Source organism: Anabas testudineus, chromosome 6 (genome assembly GCF_900324465.2).
Source record: "Anabas testudineus chromosome 6, fAnaTes1.2, whole genome shotgun sequence".
NCBI classification, from domain to species: Eukaryota; Metazoa; Chordata; class Actinopteri; order Anabantiformes; family Anabantidae; genus Anabas; species Anabas testudineus.
Window position 1 is genome coordinate 21,456,493 of NC_046615.1, and position 20,428 is coordinate 21,476,920.

The 20,428-nt window shown below is 42.0% G+C and overlaps 5 protein-coding genes across 6 annotated transcripts in view; 3 read left to right on the forward strand and 2 right to left on the reverse strand.

Annotated features, from left to right (window-relative positions):
* The window catches only part of eif4g2b (eukaryotic translation initiation factor 4, gamma 2b), a 91,302-nt gene extending 88,679 nt beyond the window's left edge, over positions 1–2,623 (forward strand). Inside the window, exons 20-22 of the mRNA XM_026365418.1 lie at positions 55–263; positions 695–816; positions 942–2,623. Of these exons, the coding sequence (XP_026221203.1) occupies positions 55–263; positions 695–816; positions 942–1,007 (397 nt within the window). The 3' untranslated portion in view covers positions 1,008–2,623. The remainder of the gene's footprint in view (positions 1–54; positions 264–694; positions 817–941) is intronic.
* Positions 2,624–2,694: 71 nt separating this feature from the next.
* On the reverse strand, positions 2,695–7,065 carry LOC113165723 (myosin-9). Its single transcript, XM_026365420.1, has 8 exons — positions 6,799–7,065; positions 6,052–6,192; positions 5,537–5,737; positions 5,172–5,359; positions 3,707–3,920; positions 3,301–3,399; positions 3,137–3,204; positions 2,695–3,030 (listed from the first exon to the last, which is right to left on the reverse strand). Exons 1-8 carry the CDS (start codon positions 7,063–7,065, stop codon positions 2,871–2,873), a joined length of 1,338 nt encoding a protein of 445 aa, XP_026221205.1. The 3' UTR covers positions 2,695–2,870.
* Positions 7,066–9,212: 2,147 nt separating this feature from the next.
* Positions 9,213–12,738, forward strand: lyve1b (lymphatic vessel endothelial hyaluronic receptor 1b). The gene is made up of 6 exons (XM_026365971.1): positions 9,213–9,321; positions 9,732–9,894; positions 11,090–11,229; positions 11,420–11,797; positions 11,891–11,969; positions 12,088–12,738. The coding sequence occupies exons 1-6, from the start codon at positions 9,243–9,245 to the stop codon at positions 12,251–12,253; spliced, it is 1,005 nt and encodes a 334-aa protein (XP_026221756.1). The 5' UTR covers positions 9,213–9,242; the 3' UTR covers positions 12,254–12,738.
* Positions 12,739–13,052: 314 nt separating this feature from the next.
* c6h12orf29 (chromosome 6 C12orf29 homolog) lies at positions 13,053–18,886 on the forward strand. Its single transcript, XM_026365330.1, has 7 exons — positions 13,053–13,242; positions 14,591–14,708; positions 14,824–14,919; positions 15,035–15,151; positions 17,377–17,574; positions 17,714–17,883; positions 18,140–18,886. Exons 1-7 carry the CDS (start codon positions 13,153–13,155, stop codon positions 18,323–18,325), a joined length of 975 nt encoding a protein of 324 aa, XP_026221115.1. The 5' UTR covers positions 13,053–13,152; the 3' UTR covers positions 18,326–18,886.
* cep290 (centrosomal protein 290) overlaps positions 18,876–20,428 on the reverse strand; it is a 43,036-nt gene continuing 41,483 nt past the window's right edge. For both annotated transcript variants that reach the window (XM_026365328.1, XM_026365327.1), the window contains 2 exons: positions 19,998–20,071; positions 18,876–19,678 (listed from right to left, as the gene is read on the reverse strand). In XM_026365328.1, coding sequence (XP_026221113.1) covers positions 19,434–19,678; positions 19,998–20,071 — 319 coding nt within the window. In that variant the 3' untranslated portion in view covers positions 18,876–19,433. The remainder of the gene's footprint in view (positions 19,679–19,997; positions 20,072–20,428) is intronic.

Sequence of the window (20,428 nt, forward strand, 5' to 3'; positions counted from 1 at the left end):
TGTCAAACAGTTCACATTGGACTAATCGACCGCTGTCCTCTGATCCTATCCCAGTTTCCTCCAGTACATCTCCCAGGAGCTGTGCATTGTGGAGGGCGACGAGCAGCTGGCCGCCCCCTCTAAAGAGCAGCTGGAGCAGGAGAAACAGCTGCTGCTGGCCTTCAAACCTGTCATGCAGAAGTTCCTGCACGACCATACCGAGCTGCAGGTCAGCGCACTCTACGCCCTGCAGGTGCACTGCAACACTAGTGGGTTCCCTAAAGGTACAGTATCTCCAAGCTGGGACAGTATTACTGATGCATCTGGTATGTTTCTATTGGCTGATGGTAGCACAGTAAACAAAACGGGTTTCAATCTAGATAGATGAAAGATTCTAGAGTTTGTCTATGATAGAACACCGATACGTTGATTTAATGGTAAAAAATCTCAGTTTCACAAATTAGTGGAAAAAACATTTCAGCCTCTTAGGAATTAAATATTCCTGTGTATAAACATTAATGCACAGTTGAATCTGCTCACCTCATCATTATGGAGTTGGGAGCTGTTCAGTGTTAATTAGGCGGCGTTAATGTCACTGAATATTTGAAGACTCTAATATTACGAGTGTTGGCTTCAAATACAGTATTTGTTGGGCTGTGTCGTTTACTGTTCTGTCAACAGTAACTTCAACTATTTTTAATTTCTGTCCATGCAGGCATGCTGCTGCGCTACTTTGTCAACTTTTACGACATGGAGATCATTGAAGAAGAAGCCTTCCTTGCATGGAAAGAAGATATTACCCAAGAATTCCCTGGAAAAGGAAAAGCTTTATTCCAGGTAAGATTCCATATGAATAGACTAGAAACGCATTCGACTGGGATTTTATTTATTTTTGAGCTATTGTCTTCAGCTCTTCATAAAAAGAAGAGGTTTTACTTGAGCACTGTTTCTCCTCCCCTCAGGTAAACCAGTGGCTCACCTGGCTGGAGACGGCGGAGGAGGAGGAGTCTGAGGACGAAGCAGACTGAGAAACCAAGCAGAAGCATCATGGTGTAGAAGATCGACCTTATGTTATTACACTCGCCTTTCCTTTTGTTAAACTCCATGCTTTATTTAACCACTAACACGTGGCACTCGGCTGCTTCTGTGTTGCTGATATAAACCGAAAGCTTGTACCTGTAGGGCCTTGTGTGTTCCAACCTCCACCGTGACGATAGGGTGAGAAGCATCATTTGATCAGTTGCCTAATGGATGTTTGATTTTGGGTGTATGTCCTACATCAGCTCAATGAATTCAGAAGTCTGGAGTGACTCAACCATGTTTTTCTTTTTGCTCTGTTATGTTTGTTACTTTTCTTTTCACTGTATTGCATGTTTGTTTTTTATTTTCACTCAGTCTTTACAGGTTTAAACCTTTTCCCAATAGAAAACCACTTTATTTAAGAATGTGTAGACTTCCCTGTATACAAGTCAAATTAGTGGTGATCTGCGCTAACGTTAGTTTAATGTTAAGACCGTTAATGAGGTCACGTCAGTGATGTGCTTTGTGATCTGTAAAGGGCACAGCCTGGATTCCTCTCCATCGACACTTACATGTGATGCGTACAGACAGCAGAGAGGTTTTAATGTGTCCAGTCAGGCTGCAGGACTGATCCGTACAGTGAAACTCCTCCGTATATGTTGTTCAGCCTTTGTTTCACAAACTATTATGAATGATCAGAGTGATCCGATCACTGAAGTGAGTCAAGCATAAGCTGGCAAAAGCATTTCATAATGACTAAAGCTGCGTGTTTTCGTCATCCAGCGCTTACTAAAATGTTTCCAGCTTCTTTTTTTAAATAAAAGTGCTCTTCATAGTCACTGATGAGCATCTTTCTTTTCTGTTTCTCCTACATCAGGAGATTCCTCCTCCCCTTTTGTTACCTGTTTGTCGTCTTTTACATGAGTGGTTGCAATACTCGTCCTCCAAATGTTACATAAAAAAAAAAAAGGAAAAAAGAAACTGTAATCGTTGGTGTGCCGCCATAACGTTTCAAAGTTGCCTGTGTTTCTACCTCTTAGTTAGATGGGCTTTTGTTTATTTCGTGCTGGGATAATGAAATCTACTAAGAACCTAGAGCCCATGCAGATGGCTGAAGTATTTGATTTAGTCCTGGCCTAATTGCACAGAAATTAATTGAAACAGACTTTACCTATGAAGCTTCACGTGGTTTACAAGTATTAATATTTAAGAACGAAAGAAAAGCATGTTTTAATCCATCGATAGCTCAGTGTCCTCTTCGAGAAACGTACCTGTTCACAGGTTGGCTTTCAGAGTTTCATCTTGCCCAGAATTGGAAGTGGCAGTGTGAACATGACTTATTAAATCTGAGTGCTGTACGTGAAAAATGAAACACATGAATTTTTAATGTCTTCTTTTTTTCCCCTTAAATTGGCAAAATGAGATTTAACATTTAGTTGGGTTCTAAATAATAAACCCAACTCACTAAAAATACATTAATAAATGTCAAGTTTTACCCAAGAGTCGTGCTCACAGGCCATGTTTGTGCAAGGCAATGGATTTGGAACATATTGTAAGGTATTCATGAATATTGTGCACCTCTATTGCTTTAATGTCAATAAAGACCAGTACGTGAGCACCAAAACTACTTTTCACCTTTATTAATTTTTCTGACAGGTTTGCATCATAGTGTTTATCCACAATAATAATGTTTGAATTTGTTGATTATTGAACATTTCCACTAGTGTTTGAAAGGACTGTGACGTACGTTTGTTGGGTCCAAACCGCTTGGATTTCTCTGGACACTGAACTGTGAAGTGTTTCTGTTCTCATGGCCAAACAAGTCCAGGTTCTCCTCGTCTCTTCTGCTACGAGTAGTTAACGGTCTGTGTTCATTCCTGGTCTGTAGGGATCCAGAAGTATTCCACCACCTTCCTGCTTCTCCGTGGCGGTGCAGAGTCGGGTCTCTCCCCCATAAAGGCCGGCAGCTCATCAAAGTGACTCGGACCCAGATCCCTCCCAATGTGTGGGGCAGAGACCCTCAACATAGTCCTGGGAAAAGATGAATGTAGAGATTTATTTCATACATGTCATGGCTGGTTTTACTTTCTCAAGACTTTGAGCTGGTTTTAGCGCCCCCTGGTGGCCACACAGGTACCTGGATGGACTCCTCTCAGGCTCCTCTGTACTGGGCTCAGGAGTGGAGATGTACACAGGGTCTCCCTCCTGAACAAACATCAAATGACACGAGACAAACTGGATGTGCAGTGGTTCATGTGTAGGTTTTGTTCAGCAGCAGCATGCGTTAGTGTTGAATCTCACCGTGAAATTTCTCGGCGTGCCGTCTTGATTTTTGAGGATTCTAACCCTCTGGTTGCTCTCTGTCATGCAGAGGAAATAACTCTTGATGTTGGCTTGACACTGTGGGACGCAGAGACAGAAATGCACCTTTACATCTTTGGGGGTGGCTGTGGCTCAATAGGTAGAGCAGTTGACTGCCAATCATAGGATTGGTGGTTCGATTCCCGGCTGCCACGTCACATGCCAAAGCAGCTCTGCCATTGGTGTGTGTTCTTGTGCGTGTGAATGGGTGAATGAGATGCAGTGTAAAGCGCTTTGAGTGCCTGCTAGGTAGAAAAGCGCTATATAAGTGCGGACCATTTACAAAGGTCCTTCAGGTATAAACTCTTAGAAAAAGTCTGTCTGACACCACTGGGTGATTTCTTACTGCTTTGCTCTGCCTCAGAGCTTTGAAGTCCTCCTGGGCTCTGAACCTGTCGGCCAGCTCCTGGTGCTTCTCCCTCCAGCTCAGACACTCGGCTGTCCTCTCCTGCCTCTCCTTCTCAGCCAGACGTTTCTCTGCCTCGGCCTCCCGCTGAGCCTGGTTGGCCTTTTTGCTCTCCTCCTGTGATGCCGTCGCTCTACGCCGTGAATTCATCTCACTGTCAACAGAACACTGAAATTAAACCCACTCCCATGTTTTGTTTTGTTTTGTTTTTTTTTGTTTTTTGGCCAATTCTCTTTCCTTTAACATTTCAGATTTTGTACAAAGTGGTCTTCAAGAGATCAGTATATTAAAAATACCCCTGAGTGTAGCCATAAGTGAAAATATCAGACAATTTGTTCACCTGTCATCTGTGTTTGGATAAATCTATACTAACTAAAAACACCTGCAATAAGGAATTCTCCTCCACAGTTCCTTTGAAGAATCACCTACGTTTGCTGCTGGCGGACAGGGACCACCTATGCACACGACAAAATGAAGGTGAGGAAGTGTGATTTAATGATTCACTCCTCCTCCTGGTGAAACAGCCTTTCTCTGACTTTCATCTTTGTTTTTGCTGTTTTCTCCTTTGACGCCTCCTTTTAACTCTCATTCTTCTCTTCACGTCTTTGTTAAACATCATATCTCTGGTTGAAGATCGTTTGTCTTTGTTGCCAGAATACATCCAACGTTGACTAAAACTGTCTGTATTGTTGACATTAGACGTGCACCAATTGGTCTGATCTGGTATCCTCCTTTATGTTTCATCCTTCCAGCTGTACACACAGCATATTCTCTGGTAACTGGAACATTTTACCATATACAGGTAATTCATGTGCTGATGTGGAAGCTAAAAATGGCAGGTCAGGGTTTATTATAATGCCACAGTTTGCTTCTTCTTATTTTAGCAGTGGGAGACACCTAAAAATTCCTTCCTGTGACATTGTTCCAACTTCCTCAACTCCACAAGTGTTGAGCACTATTGACCTAATAATCTCTTGTCAGCAGTTCACATTGTTCTGACTGGGTGTCTGATTAGTTATTGACCTATTACCTGTTTTTTGTAGGGTACAGCACACTGCAGTAACTGAGTACTGTATTCTGGTGCTGGTGTAATATGACGGCAGGACTTCACACGTAACATTGTAAGATATGTGGTATATAAATCACATTATTTGTAGACTGGGACCTTCTGACTTTGATTTTGACCTGTTGCCTAATTTTTCTGGTAGATACATTTCTGTAGTGATGTGTTAAACATTTCATGTGTGCTAATTCTTGGTGTGCACCAGGGCTCTACCTCTGGTCCTTTAGACTTGTCCATATTCACATGCTCTGTCATCTATTTAGTCTCTTCATCAGTATTTCTTTCCACTCTTATGCAGATAACCCACTATTCTGCAGCCAGGTGTCCACATAGTGTACTCACCTCTCTTTAATCTGGATGTTCTCTTGTGTGACTTGTCTTAGCTTGTTTTGTAGGTCATCTCTGTCTCCCTCCAGGATTCTGTTCTCCTTCAGCAGGGCCTGTTTTTCCCCAGTCACCCGGTCTAGTTTGAGCTTGGTTTCAAAGTAGTTCCTCTCAGTTTGTGTCAGTACAACCTGCAGATCTGTGTGCTACAAAGAGGTACAAAGGCCCATTTGTTGATGTTAATACCAGTTTATGGTATCAATGTTGGCTGTTGCACATCCATTCAGTTCATTTTAGTATAAATGTACCATTTTTCCACAGAGCATTAGAATTTCTTATTAATAACAGATTACCTGATATGTGTCATCTATGTAGGTGTGTACCTCTTTTTTAAGCTGCTGAAGTTCTTCATTGAGCCGCCTCCTGTCAGCCTCAGCTACTTCCTTGTCCCGCTGACACCCAAGGGCCCGAGCCTCAGCTAGAGCCCTGCTCTTCTCCGCCTCACCCCGGGAGTCCTCAGCCTCATCTGCAGCCCGGGAACACAATGCCGCTCTCTGCTGGCTCTGATAAAGCTTCTGCTTCATCTGATGGTGGTTAAAACGAGAGATGGGCGTATACTGCAGTAACTGGTGGTCAGGAAACACTAGAGGCCTGCCTTTGTTTCTAGATGTAATGTGACCACTGCGCCAAAGAATAAGAGTCAGCAGTTCTACTGGATGAATACAGGGTAATGGTACATACGTAAAAACTTCTTTATACATTTATCTTTAAATCAGTAGCATCATAGAAGCTTTAAAGGCAGCCATCTTTTTTTCAAGGTTGCTGAGGAAGGCCGACCTTCTATTCTTATCTCCTGAGAGGTGCAAAGATGAAAACTGCATCCAGTGTTTGAGCGTACCTCTTTGATTTGAGCTTGCAGCTCCTGGTTCAGGTTTCGGAGGTTCCTCATGGTAAGCTCATTCTCCGTGCGCATGGCAATCCGCTCCATGTGGATCTCATTTGATAAGTACTTGTTTTCTTTCTTTAGATCCTCACATTCCTGAAGCAAGTTTACGTTATCAGTGACATGCGAATGTAAAGAAGAGAGTTTGATTTATTAGACAAACTTAAACTAAAACGATGATGAACTTTGGTGAAACATGGAGGTTGACTTCACACGGTGTTCAGGAGGCATCAAATCAACCATCAGTGAACATTTGTTCACATTTATCACACAAAATTGTACATTTTTATCCTTCTCACTGTCACTTTTACCATTTTAGGTAGCATTTCATATCATATTTATTCTCTTGGAGCTGACTTGTTACTAACTCACTCACTCATGTTTAAAAGACTGTTGAAAGTCCACAGGATGGAGCTATAATCTCTGAAGTGAACTTTCCAGAGAAAAGTACTACAGCTGTGGGAAAACACAGACTTAACATTCATGACACACAACTAATCTAAGAATTGAAGAGCTGGAAGTCAGAATTTACTGAATTTCTTATTATTATTTTAAGATAAAACATTTTTGAAGACCTCGTATTCACATTAAACCCATGACGATTTGACTGAGAAAACGACACTTGTTGTGATATCTGGATCATGGGAGCTGTTAGCTGTAACATAGCATGTTTGAGGCCTGACTCTGCACACCTCCCCTTACCTTTCTCTTTCTGACCAGCTCTCCTTGCAGGTGGTTGATTTGCAGGAAGGAACCGTTGGAACCGATGGCACTGACTGGCCTTACCGCCCGTACCGGCCTCCTGATGGGCCTGGAGAGACCTTTGACCTCCTCTGTTACTCCGTTCCCGAATGGGCTGCCTCTGTTGAGGTTACTGCTGCTCATGGAGAACGACTTGTACAGGCTGTCATCCAATGAGGCCCTCCCAGACGTCTGCAGGTCTGTGTGGGACTTGGCTCTGAGGGACATTTCAAAACCAGATTGGTGCAATTTTTTCAAAATGTCAATTCACAGTTATTGTGTTGTTGCTATGAGCGAAGATGGTCCCATTAGTTTGTAGTCAGCATGCAGGCCAGCAACTCGAATGCTCTCAGTTTCATGCCGGGTTCACTGGGTGGATCCTGTCGCCACTGAGCATCATTCATTATTCGTTAGGTAACATGATAGGACAAAGCTGCATGAGACAAACAGTCAGTGTGGTTTGGTGTGAAGACTTAATTTATTACTGTCAAAGCGGTAAAAGTAATTAAATTCTCATATGAAATCTTCAACTATTTACTGAAACGCTGCCAAACGTGACATTTCCAGAGGGAGTTTCAGGTAGAAGGAGTTAGTGGAGGCTGAGAAGGCCGGGGCATGGTTTCATTTGAAGCCAGATATTAGATTACAAGTTCTATTATTGATTTCTCTTTTCATAAGTGCAGACAACTAAAGCTATGGTTTAGAGCATATAATGCAGAAGTAGTGTTTAGCCCCTCCTCTTGTGAGCAAGGCACTAGACCTCCCCAGATGAAGTGTTTAGAGATCGACAGTAGATTTGAGGCAGAAATGTTTGAAGTCAGTCTGAGGAAGGAAGGTGCACATACATTTGGATCAGAGATCTCAGATACATTCAGTTACAGCCCCTTCTTGTTCCTGGGGATGACTGCTGCATCAAGGGAAATGCCACACCTTTATCTCTGATTTATCCCCCTCTGTCCCAGTGGATGAGGCTGCCCTGAGACTATCCTGACCAGAGACATGTGACAAATTAGCTTCTCTTCCAGCTCGTATATCTGTGTTACAGGTTGTATCCGTTACAGCCCCGGTCGTCCGTGCTGCAGCCTGAAGCAGACGGGAAGCTCCACGATGAACTGTACATCAGAATGTTGTCACTGGCAGCGAGAGACAGTAAAGTGGAAACACACTGGATCAAAGGAACCCCACAATCAGGTTTCCTGGTCCTCGGTACCACGGTTAGAGAAACATCCAGGCTCTTTACTGAAGGGCTGCTGGTTTAAATCTGTTCATATAAAATATGAAGCACTAATTGAGCTGAGAATGAGGAGGTCTGATCTGAGCAGAGTTCATATGTGAATACTTCTGCTACAAAAACAATAGAAAGGCCCTTTGATTGAAACTAACTTGTCATTAGCTTCTTGTGTCTGGTCACTTTGATTGACAGCAGGAGTCTAAACAAGTCTGATTTCACTCGTGTAGCTTCAGCTGAGCGTGGCTTTGCTGTAATTGACTTTCTCAGGTGTTAGCCTCGTGTATTTAAGGACCAGACACGTTCAATGATTAGAAATGATGTTTATACGTAGTAAAACAGCTGGTCACTAACACAAAGTGTCAGATTTAACTCTAAACCTCTGTTTGGGATGAGAATGAGTGTTTCCTGATTTTACAGTTTCTCTGACAAACATGATGCTTTTCCACTACAGAAAATGTCTGATTATCGAGTTGTGACTGGAGCTGACATTTTATTTACAGAACTAACTTCACCTTTCTCTAAAGTCTAATCACTTCAACCTTGAGCCCTGGTGAATTGTTTTTGCCAAATTTTGAAGTAATCTCCTGAAGGTGGAGCCCGAGACACGTCGCCCACAAGAAGGGGTGGACGTGAGGTCACCGTGACCTTGACTTTCCGATTGGATGCTTGTGCTGCTAAGTTTTCAACTCCATGTTATTACAGAGAAGGGGAAAAAGGGGGTTACAAAGAGAGCAATGACATGAAAAACAGAAGCACAGGAAACATGTGCTGGAAGTCCTCTTTCCTACTGCGCTGCCTGATGAGAAATGCTGACAAAGCTGCACTTTTTATTTCTCTTGGAGCATCAAGTTAACTCCAATTGTTTCCTGTTATCCTGCTTTAATATTTCCTCAATTAGTTTTTACTTTTAACAGGACGCTCATATATTCAGCAGATATATAAATCTGTGAGTTTCCAAACTACGAGGTTTGGACCAAACGCTGAAATCCACTGTGAGGGTCTTTCTCCTGCTGATGTGGGTGTTATCTCACAACGGGGCACCCAACAGATTCAACCTCTGCTTCCTGTTTCCTCTGCTCATCCATATCCCATTTGTTCGGAGGGTGTCCTCCTCCATTCCTTTTCTTTCTATCTAACCATCATCCACTTCAGTTACACTTGTGTCTTAGAGGACATGGCAAACATGAGCTCTTTAACTCAGGTCCTTTTTGTTGCGGCCTTTTATGTTACCTCTGAGTGCAGTCTGGAGAAAGGTGAGTTGTGAATGTTTTTTAGTCTTTTTAGTGTTGAAGAGATAGTTCTGTTTAACTTCTGCACATTTTTGTGTTGTTATAGTCAAATTCTATTAAGTCAAAGTTGGATAAAAGCATCAAAATACAGGAACAAGTACTGAGAGCAGTGTTTATACAGACTTTTTGTTAGTGTGCAAATGCATCATCAGGTGTTAATCAATGTATTGTTAAAATGTGGTGGATGTTCATGGGTTAGGTTTAGGGTTAGTTCATGAAATTTAACTCTGAAATAATAAAATGATCACAAATCATAATACTTTTAAAGGAGCAGTGAAGAAAGAACATAATCCTTGAGCTTCATATATTACGATAACTTAAACAAACAGGCGTAACACACTATTGTTGCTTCATGTTTTTCAAAACTTCACCAGTGCCTCAACATCACGGATTTGCCGGCGTCTTCATGCTTATTGAAGGAGGAAGATACACGTTGAACTTCACTGCTGCCACCGCCGCCTGCCTTGTTCTGAACGTCACCATAGCGACCCGAGTCCAGATGGAGCGAGCGCTACTCCAAGGACTGCAGACGTGCAAGTAGGCTGAAAGCATGTGCTGAGGATACGAGTGATACCAGAGCCAGTGTAACTCTGTGACCAAACAGCTTCAAACGGTTCTTCTGAACTGTGGCTGCAGCAAATACAAGTGAAAGCTATTTTCAAAGAGAAGTTAGTATTTGTCACTCAGTGGCTAAACATGCTGTTTTCCTCTCACGCTACCAAACAGCAGATTCCCAGAACAGGTCTGACTCAGTCTTAAATAGAAAAGGAAAGAATGTCTAATGCTAAAACAGTCAACACATTCATTCCTAGACTTCTTTGTGAAATGAATTTGCCTTTAAAGGAAGAAGCGTCTGAAAAAGATCCTGAATTGAAGTCTGGATGTTTTTCCCATGGTCAGGTCTTAATACTGTCCCTGAGAAGAATCATCTGATAAACACTGGAACATGAGATTTGTCACTGTCTCACCAAAATAACGTCTGGGTGGTTGATGGGCAGCCAGCAGTCCTCTCCCCTGTAGAATTTGTCTACAGACAATATAAAATGTAGCTCATGTACTGTGGCAAGAAAAAGTATCTGAACTAGCAATTTCCAGGTTACTGGTCTTGAAATGTGAACTGATCTTCAACAAAGTATCAGTAGATACAAGATCTCTAAGCTGATAAAACACAGAGAGTCAGGAAAACAACCATTAAACCTACAGAGTGATGGTGGAAAGAAGTAAGTGAAACAGTGTTTTACTAACTCTTTAAACCACCTTTGGCACCAAGCGAAGCTCTTCATGTGGATCAGACCTGCACAACATCCAGGAGGAACTCTGTGGCATCCCTTCATTCAGAGCAGGTCCAGAGGCAGCCAAGCAGGCCCAAATCATGATGCTCCCTCCACCGTTCTTCACTGTTGGAATGATGTTTTCATGTTGGTTCACGATTCTCTTGCTTTTTCTTTCTACTGTATTTTTCTTCATTACTGGAGAATTTATGTAGACGACACTTGGTTCGTTAAATGACGAATGATCTGTCGTTATGGTTTGTCAGAGGCTGGTATTGTCATTGTTCCCCGTCTTCTACCGTGTGTTCTACTATTTCACCTTACAGAGATATTTCACCTTATCATAACCTGTACTAGTAGTTAAGAGCTAATGTCTGAGAGAGACACCCCTCTTTCTTACTCCCAACACCTCCTGACACTTCGATGTTTTTGTTTGGATGTGGTGTTTGTACTTTTAACAGATTTGGCTGGATACAGGAAAAGGTTGCAGTCGTCCCACGACTTAAATCAGACCTGAACTGTGGAAAGGGCAAGACTGGGCTGGTGGAATGGAACGTAAATGAAGACAGAAAGTTTGCCGTCTTCTGCTTCAATGCGTCAGGTACTATTTATTTACTGCACTGTATATTATACTACAGTGATTTTCAATCTGCACATTAAACATAATTTAATCATAAAATTGTATATTTTATTGTTCTCAACGTTCTCTGTGTGTTTTTGCTGTTCTGTTGAGAATCCACAGACGTTACCAAAGTTTATTAAACTTATCTTTTTTTCTTCATCACCTACAGATTTAGAGGAAACTCTGAAAACAACAACAACCCATCTACAAACCTCAACACGGACCCAAACTCCGCCACATACAACAAACCTGATCAAATCAACATCCACGTCTCCAACTTCAACAGCAGCAGAAGCTCCTGAGCAGCCGTCTTTCCCTTCAGCCTTTACTCTCCTGGTTAAGACGACACATTCAGCGAGGCCTCCCCCCACGTCCACCTCTCTTAAAACATTCTCCACCCTTATTCTTACATCTCCTCACCTCAGTACCTCGTCAGCCAGTGTTGCCAGTTTTACCACTCATGCTTCTGGTTATGACTCCCATTTCTCTGTCACCACTGAATCGGTGCTTTCTCCCTCTATGAACTCTGCAAAGCCTTCGTTAGGAGGTACGTGCACATCTTCTGCTCTCATTAGTTACCAGAAGTATCAAATGTGCTCCGATGTGAAGTGATGCATGTAACTGTGTACCATCTTCTCAGCTTTATACATAGGGATCATCGTCCTTGGCGTCATTTTCCCACTCCTGACAGCAGCAGGTGCTGTGTGCTACTGCAAACGGTGCGTCCTGTTTCCAGACACCCCTAAAATATACAGAAACATTTCCCTCCACTTTTAACATGCTTTGCTTTTCAGAGCCTCGTGTTTTTAATGTTTTTTCCCTGTGCTTCTGGAAAAGGAATATTTTCTCGGAGCAGAACGAGGACATGGAGACAGAGATGTGGGAACACACTGACAGTGAGATGGACCTGCACAGTCGACTCGGGGAAGAAGAAGTCGACTCAGACAGGAAGTACTCCAGTGACATCATGCTCTGTGTGAATCCAGACCTGAGAACAAACTAGCTTTATGATATTTGAGCAGAGGATGTTCGGTGGTGTACTGATGTTACCAGATAAATGGCAGTAAAGGTGTTAAATTAATGCAGAGTTCACTTTTTACTCACTTTACATTCAAACACTGCACATCTTTTGGACTTTTTCTCTAAACCTAGTGCTAAATTATTAGGTTCACTTTTACATCTAATGCAATTCATTTGAATATCTGAGCATGAGCTGCTTTTAACTGAATTCACAACAACAGTATCAACTTCATGTAAAGATAAAGGTTATTGTAGAGCTGTTGTATTGGACAGACTGCAGAAGTGTGTATGGAGAGTGAGCAGCAGCTATTTTAATGTTTAATAACATTAAAATAGTTATACTTATATATTACCATTACCTATTAAATACAAGAATTATGTTTTCCATAATACTTGCCTAAAAAGTATTTTTTTAGTACTACTTACATGCATATTCATCTAATTTGTTCTAGCTAGTAGCAATAAACATGCTGGAGGATACACATTTGGTTTTAAAAAGAGAAATGTGTCATTGTGAACTCATTTCATAAAATGTGTTATTTATGTTATTTATCTATCTATCTAACCACTGTATTTCCTGATAGACAGTAACTAAAGCTAAAAGAAGTACAATATTTTCCTCAGAATGTGGAGGAGTTAAATTAAAATAAACCACAACTGGAAATACTCCTTACTCAGGTTGAAGTACAAATACCTTCAACCTGTACTGTAATACTTCAGATACTTGTAATTGTACCGATCCCCGCACGCAGCGCGGTGGCGCTAATGAGCAAACTCACAGTTTATCAACCGACAATAACAGGAGCGAAGAAGAATCACATCCGGTTCATTTCTGCTCACAAACGTGTAAAGTTAAACGTAAAGTGAGAGAAAACACACAAAATGCGACGCCTGAGTTCTGTTCAGCAGAAGATACCGTGTGTGTTTCTGACGGAGGTGAAAGAAGAACAGTCCAGAAAACGACACTGTCAGGTGAGGCACGCTGCAACACAGCTGCTAGCATGCTACAACAAGCAGGACGGGCTTTAACGCGGCCAGGCTCCAGTGTCAACATCTTCATGTTGGTGTCAGGAGGGTTCACATACTTTATGTGTGTGTCAACACCTTCATGTTGGTGTCAGGAGGGTTCACATACTTTATGTGTGTGTCAACACCTTCATGTTGGTGTCAGGAGGGTTCACATACTTTATGTGTGTCACACCTTCATGTTGGTGTCAGGAGGGTTCACATACTTTATGTGTGTCACACCTTCATGTTGGTGTCAGGAGGGTTCACATACTTTATGTGTGTCAACACCTTCATGTTGGTGTCAGGAGGGTTCACATACTTTATGTGTGTGTCAACACCTTCATGTTGGTGTCAGGAGGGTTCACATACTTTATGTGTGTGTCAACACCTTCATGTTGGTGTCAGGAGGGTTCACATACTTTATGTGTGTGTTCTTATCCTTTAAAAGCTGCCTCTGCCTCATTAGTGTCATCAGCTGATTCACATCGGACCTCTCCGAGTCGAGGTGAAGTTGGTATCCAATTCGATAGTTAAGGGGAAAGTTAAGGGACACCTGATCTAAAACGTTAATTCTCTTTAAAACAGCTGCAGATGATCAATGAGAATTAAAATAGTTATTAAAACGTAGAATAGAAAGATGTGTGGAACCTTTATTGTATTTGGAGAAAATGAGTGGTTTGAATAGCAAAAAGTCCTTTAAAGAGTTTTCACAAATCCGAAACTATGATTTAATGCATTATTAGATGTCTCCTTGAAATTTGTGAGCAGGTTTCAGATGTGTTTTTAAAATGTTCAACACATGTTTACAACAAATAAAGGTTTTAAAAAGCCCGTTGTATAACGGAGTCAGGATTCCCTTAACTGCCACAGCAAAACCCGAGTCTGATACCAACTTCAGCCCCGTCTCTCCTGCTAATTCTGCTGCAGGTGCAAACTAAAGTTGACAGGTTAATAATCAGAGGCATGGACGGATTATCAGACAGTTTGCCTCCAGACTGACCATTGAGGTCTTTTATTTAATGTTGTCTAATCGTGTGATCCCAGACTGACTTCCTGAGGCTGAGATCAGGGTTCTGTGGGGCCCCGTCTGCTGCAGGACTCCTCTCCTCTCTGCAGACTCTGTGACTGCATGTTTGGGTTGATGGTTCTCATACTGCAGAATAAGTTTAGGAGCAATCTGTTGCCTTTCTGATTGTGTCAGTGTGTCGTCAATCTAAATGCCCTAAATGGTAAAATGACTGTAGGACTAACAGTGGCAGAAATGATTTTCAGGCGTCTTTCTCAAACTTAACATTTGTCTGTCCGTCTTTAGCAATTTCAGGTTGTCGCCACTGAGAATGTGAACCCAGTTGCTCTGGAGGCTGATATCGACGGTGCACTGGCCACAGAAAAACTGGACGGCACCTGCTGTTACATCACTGTCTATAAAGGTGAGAGCAGCCACAGCTGAACCGTCGCAGCTCCTTCTTGTAATATAATGTATGTTTTAGTGTGTTTGAGAAAACTAATCTGTAATATGACCACATGTTAATCTCTTGTCTACAGGGCAGCCGTACCTGTGGGCTCGGCTCGACAGGAAACCCAACAAACAGGCAGAGAAGAGGTTCAAAAAGTACCAGCACACTCACAGGAGCAGTAAAGGTACGTTACGCGTTGTGTAATGATGAATGTGTAACGCGTCCTAAATGTTTTCTGATTATAAAGACGCCAAATGTCCACAGAAGTTCAGTTTAATTGTGTTTGTGCTGCTTTTCAGGTTTCATATGGAGCGTAGAGGAAGATTTTAAGACGGTACCAGAGACGTGGATCCCAGCTCACAGAGTCAAACATCACAACGGTCATCCGGTACCAGACGAACACGGACACATTCCAGGTTCGTGGGAGTTTACCGATCGTGCCTAATTACCCATTAAGTAAAATAGCAGGTGGTGCTAGTTAACAAGGCTTTATTCTGAAAGAGGAGTTTGTCAAGAACGTTCTGGAGGTGAAGAGTCTGAGTCAGGGTGAGGACCCTGAAGCTGGAAGGTGTGATGTTCAGTGTTGTTAGTGGTTATGCCCCACAGGTAGGATGGGAGAAATTCTGGAGTGAGTTAGACGATGTGATGCAGATCATACCCAGAGGTGAGAGAGTGGTGATTGGTCCAGATTTTCATAGACATGTTAGTGAAGGGAACAGAGGTGATGAGATTGTGGTGGAGAGGTTTGGTTTTTAAGAAAGGAACGAAGAAGGACAGATGGTGGTAGACTTCACAAAAAGGATGAAAATGGCTGTAGTGAATACGTTCTACCAGAAGAGGCTATGGTGACATATTAGAGCGGAGGGAGAAGCACTCAGGTGGACTAGATCTTGTGGTGACATAATATAAAAAGAGGTCAGGGATGGCAAAGTATTGGTAGTGGAGAGTGTAGCCAGACAACACAGAGTGGTGGGGAAGATAAAGAGGATGAAGTTAAAGGATGCCTGAGGAATTGAGAAGTGTAGAGAAGTACGTGAGAGTAGTGCAGGACATGTATGAGAGCTGTAACACAGTGGTGAGGTGAGCCAGAGGAGTTCAAGGTGGAGGTGGGCCTGTGTCAAGGATCTGGTCCGAGCCCCTTCCTTGGTCTGGGGATGGACAGGCAGAGGAGGTTAAATCTCTATGGACTGTGATGTTTCCAGCTCTATTTTCCTCTGTGGAGGAAAATAGAGCTGGAGGTGTTTGCTATCTTTGGATAGCAGAGGAATGAAGGTTAGCCGCAGTAAGATAGAAAATCTGTGTGTGAATAAGAGAGAACACTGTGGTTACAGGGAGCAGAGGTAAAGAAGCTGCAGGACTTTAAGTAATTAGGGTGAAAAGTCCAGAGCAACAGAGAGTTGAAAGAGGTGAAGAGGTGTGTGCAGGCAGGATGAAACAGGTGGAGAAAAGTATCAGGTGTGTTGTCTGATAAAAGAGGATCAGAGGGAGGTCAGATTGAGGTGGTTTGGACATCTTTAGAGCAGAGATTGTGAAAATATCTGTAAACAGAGGTAGAGCTGCCAGGCAGGAGGTGTAGAGGACATTTATGGATGTAGTTAGTTATAGAGGACATGAAGTTAGTTGGTGTAAGAGAAGAGGGTTAAATGGAGGCAGATGATTCACTGTGGTGACCCCTGACAGAGAACAGCCGAAGAGAAAAGAAGGATGAAAGTCATGTTTTCAGAAAAGTCGGAGCATGTGTGAATCCAGGAGTGACGTTCAGGAGCTCTTGTGCTTTCTCCTCCCTTCTCTAACTTTTTATTTAGTATTATTTAGAATTATTTTCCCGCCTGTTCTTCACTACCTTCCCTCCCCCACAATAATAATAACAACAGACTTTATTGATCCCTTTGGGAAAATTACACCTCAGTTCACATTTAGTTTACATCCTGAGAGCTGACAACACCCCTCATCATCATCCGATCTCTCTACCTGCGATCTGTCTAAGAGAAGACGGGTCGTCCTAACTGTTCTGTCTTCAGGGCGTCCTCCAACACAAACACAGGTCGAGTTATACATAGTAATCTAAGTGTGCATATGTTAAGGCTCCAAATCACAGGTTTAATTTGGGGCTTGTGGTGATTTGGAAATGTCAGAAACAGCCTTCATAAGTATTTGGACAGACACATAATTAATAGTTGATTAAAAAGTTGATCTTATCTTAGACACAGCTGCTGACTCTTTGGAGATTCCCTAGTAATGTTTTCCCAGACCTCCACTGCACCTCCCTCAGCTCCTGTCTCTGTTTAGTCTGGTCTTCAGCAAGTGGAATGCAGCACAGTTAAATACTCATGGTTTGCAGTTTAGATGTAGTCAATCGAATTAGTGGGAAACGTATCACTAATGTGACCATTTGATTCATGTCATGAGCTTTAGAGTGAATGTAGGACAGACCTTAAACCCTTTATCAACCTCTGAAAGAACAATTCCTAACACTTAGAACTGTCATCTGTTAACTCAAAAAGGATAAAAAGAAATTAAGCTTTAAAGACAAAAACCAGACTGAATGGTACATTACATGTATGTAGATATATTTCACCCTGGTACAAGTTCTCATTCTGTCAAATGTAGTAGTAGTAATTGGGTTCTTGTTAATGTTCAGGCTGGGTTCCAGTGGAGAAGGACAACAAGCAGTACTGTTGGCACTCCTCTGTGGTGGATTACGAGGTCGGGGCGGCTCTCGTCCTCAGGCCCAACGCTGACAGTGAAGATCTGCTGGAAATTGCGGCGGTTCCACTGGGCGCCCTCATGGAACAAACACTGGAGCTCATTGGAACCAACATCAATGGGAACCCGTACGGTAATGTCAGACTGTATCGAGGTGTTTCTAATCAGACTCGTGTGTCGAGGTCAAAACCATGAATTATGTAAATGTTCACCATCAAATAAGTACTGTGAGTATTCCTGTATAGTAAAATAATGTTATGGTGTCTTAACAGGTTTAGGCAGTAAGAAGCAGCCTGTGCACTGCCTGGTGTCACACGGGAGTGTCAGAATCAGAAACCCACCACCAGTGGACTTCCAGCAGCTGTGCTCCTGGTTCCAGGAGAGTCCAGAGGGCAGAGTTGAGGGCATTGTCTGGCACTGCAACGACGGCACGCTCATTAAGGTACGACGACACTGCAGGTTTGAAACAGGACTAAAGTTGACACCCTGAACGTCTCTGGACTCTTTACTCTTGTGAGCTGTATTTGAGAACGCAAAGTTAAAGTATTCACAGCGAGCGAGGAGCGTTTCCTTCCAGCCGAGCTGCTCAGTGCAGCATCAGAAGGTTTAGGAGTTAACACCACCTTTCTGTTGTTGGATTGAATTTTCTTCAGCAAATGTTAGATGCGGCTGTAGAACTCTTTTCTTGTTGTTTGTAGGTTCATCGTCACCACCTGGGACTGAGGTGGCCAGAGAAGGAAGCCTACTTTAGTGAGAGGTCAGTGGTCATTCATGTTGACGGGACAGCTGAGGAGTATAACATCAGCAAGGACTTGTTCGCATCCTTCTCCAGACTAAATGGACACCGCTTCAGCCGGATTCAAGACATCCAGTTTGACCCCTAAACTTGAGACAAGGTGAACGTTTATGTTTTGCTGATAGTAAATTCCAGATGAGATGTAATTTATTGACTAAGCACCTTTTCCCTCAGTGGAAATCTTATACAGATGCAGAACTAGAGCTTTCTTATATATTATTTGAGAAGTGACCAGGTTGAGAGTTCAGCCTCACGTTGAAGCCTGTAGAAAGCTTGAATGAAATGTTTACAGGTTCACGCTGTATTCACATTATAGCAGAAAGCAGATCCTCTTCTGCATGTTGTGTGCTGGTTGGCAGCTTCTCAGCAAAAGGCTTAATCAGTTCTGACTAACTGACTTTGAAAGTCTAGAGTCTATAAGTCTCCAGAAGAGTTGGTAAAAATACCTCGGATAAGATGTGAAGCGTCTTCAAGACTCTTAATTAGGTCCAGTTGCCACTGAACAGCACAGAAAAGCTGTTGTTCTGCTATAACGTGAAAAACCGTTACTGTGAAAACGACCAATTTTCAGCAACTGCTTCAATTCTCCATGCATTTACTGTAAATACTGTATGTCGCAGCTATAAAGAATAAAGGAATAGTGTGTAAACCCTTAAATGGAACTCATTTTTATATAACAATCTGCTTTATTGACAAATACAGTGTAATATGTCAGACCTATACAAATACGAAGAAATCTCAATAAATAGGCTACATAACGAATTAGCTCAACAATAGAATAGTATTAACAAGTGAAACTGCTGCATCATGGAAGAAACAAAGGAGCTACGTCACTTTAACTGTTTAGTTTAGTTCTTTTAAAATAAGATTAAAATTTCCTATAAGGTTGTTGCTGTGGTAATGTTACCTGAGCAAACATTATTGTGTATTCACACAGGATCTCCTGCAATCTAGACCGATCTTCAGCTGCTGTAAAACATATAGAACTCTACCGCACCCCCACAACTAACTCTTTTTAATGTAGCTAAAGTTTTAACTGTTCCTGTATTAACACAAGCAGCAGTTTCCTCAGGACCAGGCTTAATATCCAGCCCTGCAGCTCTACATCTCATCTAAATTATCTGAATATGGCTCCTTTTAAAGACCTAACAATCACAAAAGTACATTCATACATTAAAAGGCACCGTAACCCTAAGTTAACTGATGGACACACTGGGCATTTCAGCTTTTACACCAAACTGATCACACACCTTCTTCAGCTGTTCCTCCAGCAGAATGTTCTTCTTCACTTCTAAATTGTAGTTGTATTTCAAGTCCTCGATCTCTTCAAAAAACGTTGGGTCGAAGTTCTCCAGTTCCTTCTTCATCTTATTTACCTCAGTTTGGAGTTTGGTTTTCTCCGTTTCAGATGCCCGCAGAAGGTTTTTAAGCTTCTCATAATCTACGAACACAAAATAGACAACAGACTAACTACAGTACAGTAAGATGCTTCTTTTGGGTTAAACTTAACATGTTGTCTCGTGTAGTGTTATTTAACGCAGATTCTGTTACTGTAGTTTAATAAAATGCAGGTCATTATGATGCTAAAACACATACAGAAACATGTTAAAGTCGATGGACTTCTGAATGTGAACCAGGAAAACGCTAACTTGTGTAATGTCATCCTGTAGCTGTCTTTTGAAAAACATTTGAGCAGTATTACTTGAAATCACAAATAAATCTCACAAAGCTTAATTTTTCAACAGCTGTGGGAGTCTTACCTAGTTTCGAAGATGTCTCGTTCAGCCTTAGTTTCAGTTCTGTGTTCTCCTTCTTCAGCTCAGTGATGACCGATCTAAAGAGAAGATAAAGAACTTGACTCGTCGAAGTAACATTTCACTTCCACAAGTTCCGTAATCCAGAAAAGATCAGAGTTGGAAATTATGGCCATGGAAACGCAGTTTGTTTGCACTAATTTGGTTTAGTTAAGACGTCTGAATCATTTCTTATACAACAGTGACAGTGATTTATTAACATCTGCAGGATGCACAGAACATTAATTTAACAATTATTTAATTTTATTGCTTTTTATAAATTCTAAGAATTATAATTACTTTCCTCAGAACATATTTGTTAAAGTCATCATTGATGCATTCAAGACCAATCCGGTTATATACATCCACACAGTAACGTGTTGTGATGTCTGTAGATA

Coding starts and splice junctions, on each gene's coding strand:
- LOC113165723 (XM_026365420.1), bottom strand. CDS start 7,065: ATGTCCCTCAGAGCCAAGTCCCACACAGACCTGCAGACGTCTGGGAGG. Junction 3,205..3,300: donor GCACGCCGAGAAATTTCACG/GTGAGATTCAAC, acceptor ATGTTTGTTCAG/GAGGGAGACCCTGTGTACAT. Junction 3,031..3,136: donor CCTGAGAGGAGTCCATCCAG/GTACCTGTGTGG, acceptor ATCTTTTCCCAG/GACTATGTTGAGGGTCTCTG.
- lyve1b (XM_026365971.1), top strand. CDS start 9,243: ATGGCAAACATGAGCTCTTTAACTCAGGTCCTTTTTGTTGCGGCCTTT. Junction 11,230..11,419: donor CTTCTGCTTCAATGCGTCAG/GTACTATTTATT, acceptor CATCACCTACAG/ATTTAGAGGAAACTCTGAAA. Junction 11,798..11,890: donor TGCAAAGCCTTCGTTAGGAG/GTACGTGCACAT, acceptor CCATCTTCTCAG/CTTTATACATAGGGATCATC.
- c6h12orf29 (XM_026365330.1), top strand. CDS start 13,153: ATGCGACGCCTGAGTTCTGTTCAGCAGAAGATACCGTGTGTGTTTCTG. Junction 14,709..14,823: donor TTACATCACTGTCTATAAAG/GTGAGAGCAGCC, acceptor TCTTGTCTACAG/GGCAGCCGTACCTGTGGGCT. Junction 17,884..18,139: donor ACGACGGCACGCTCATTAAG/GTACGACGACAC, acceptor TGTTGTTTGTAG/GTTCATCGTCACCACCTGGG.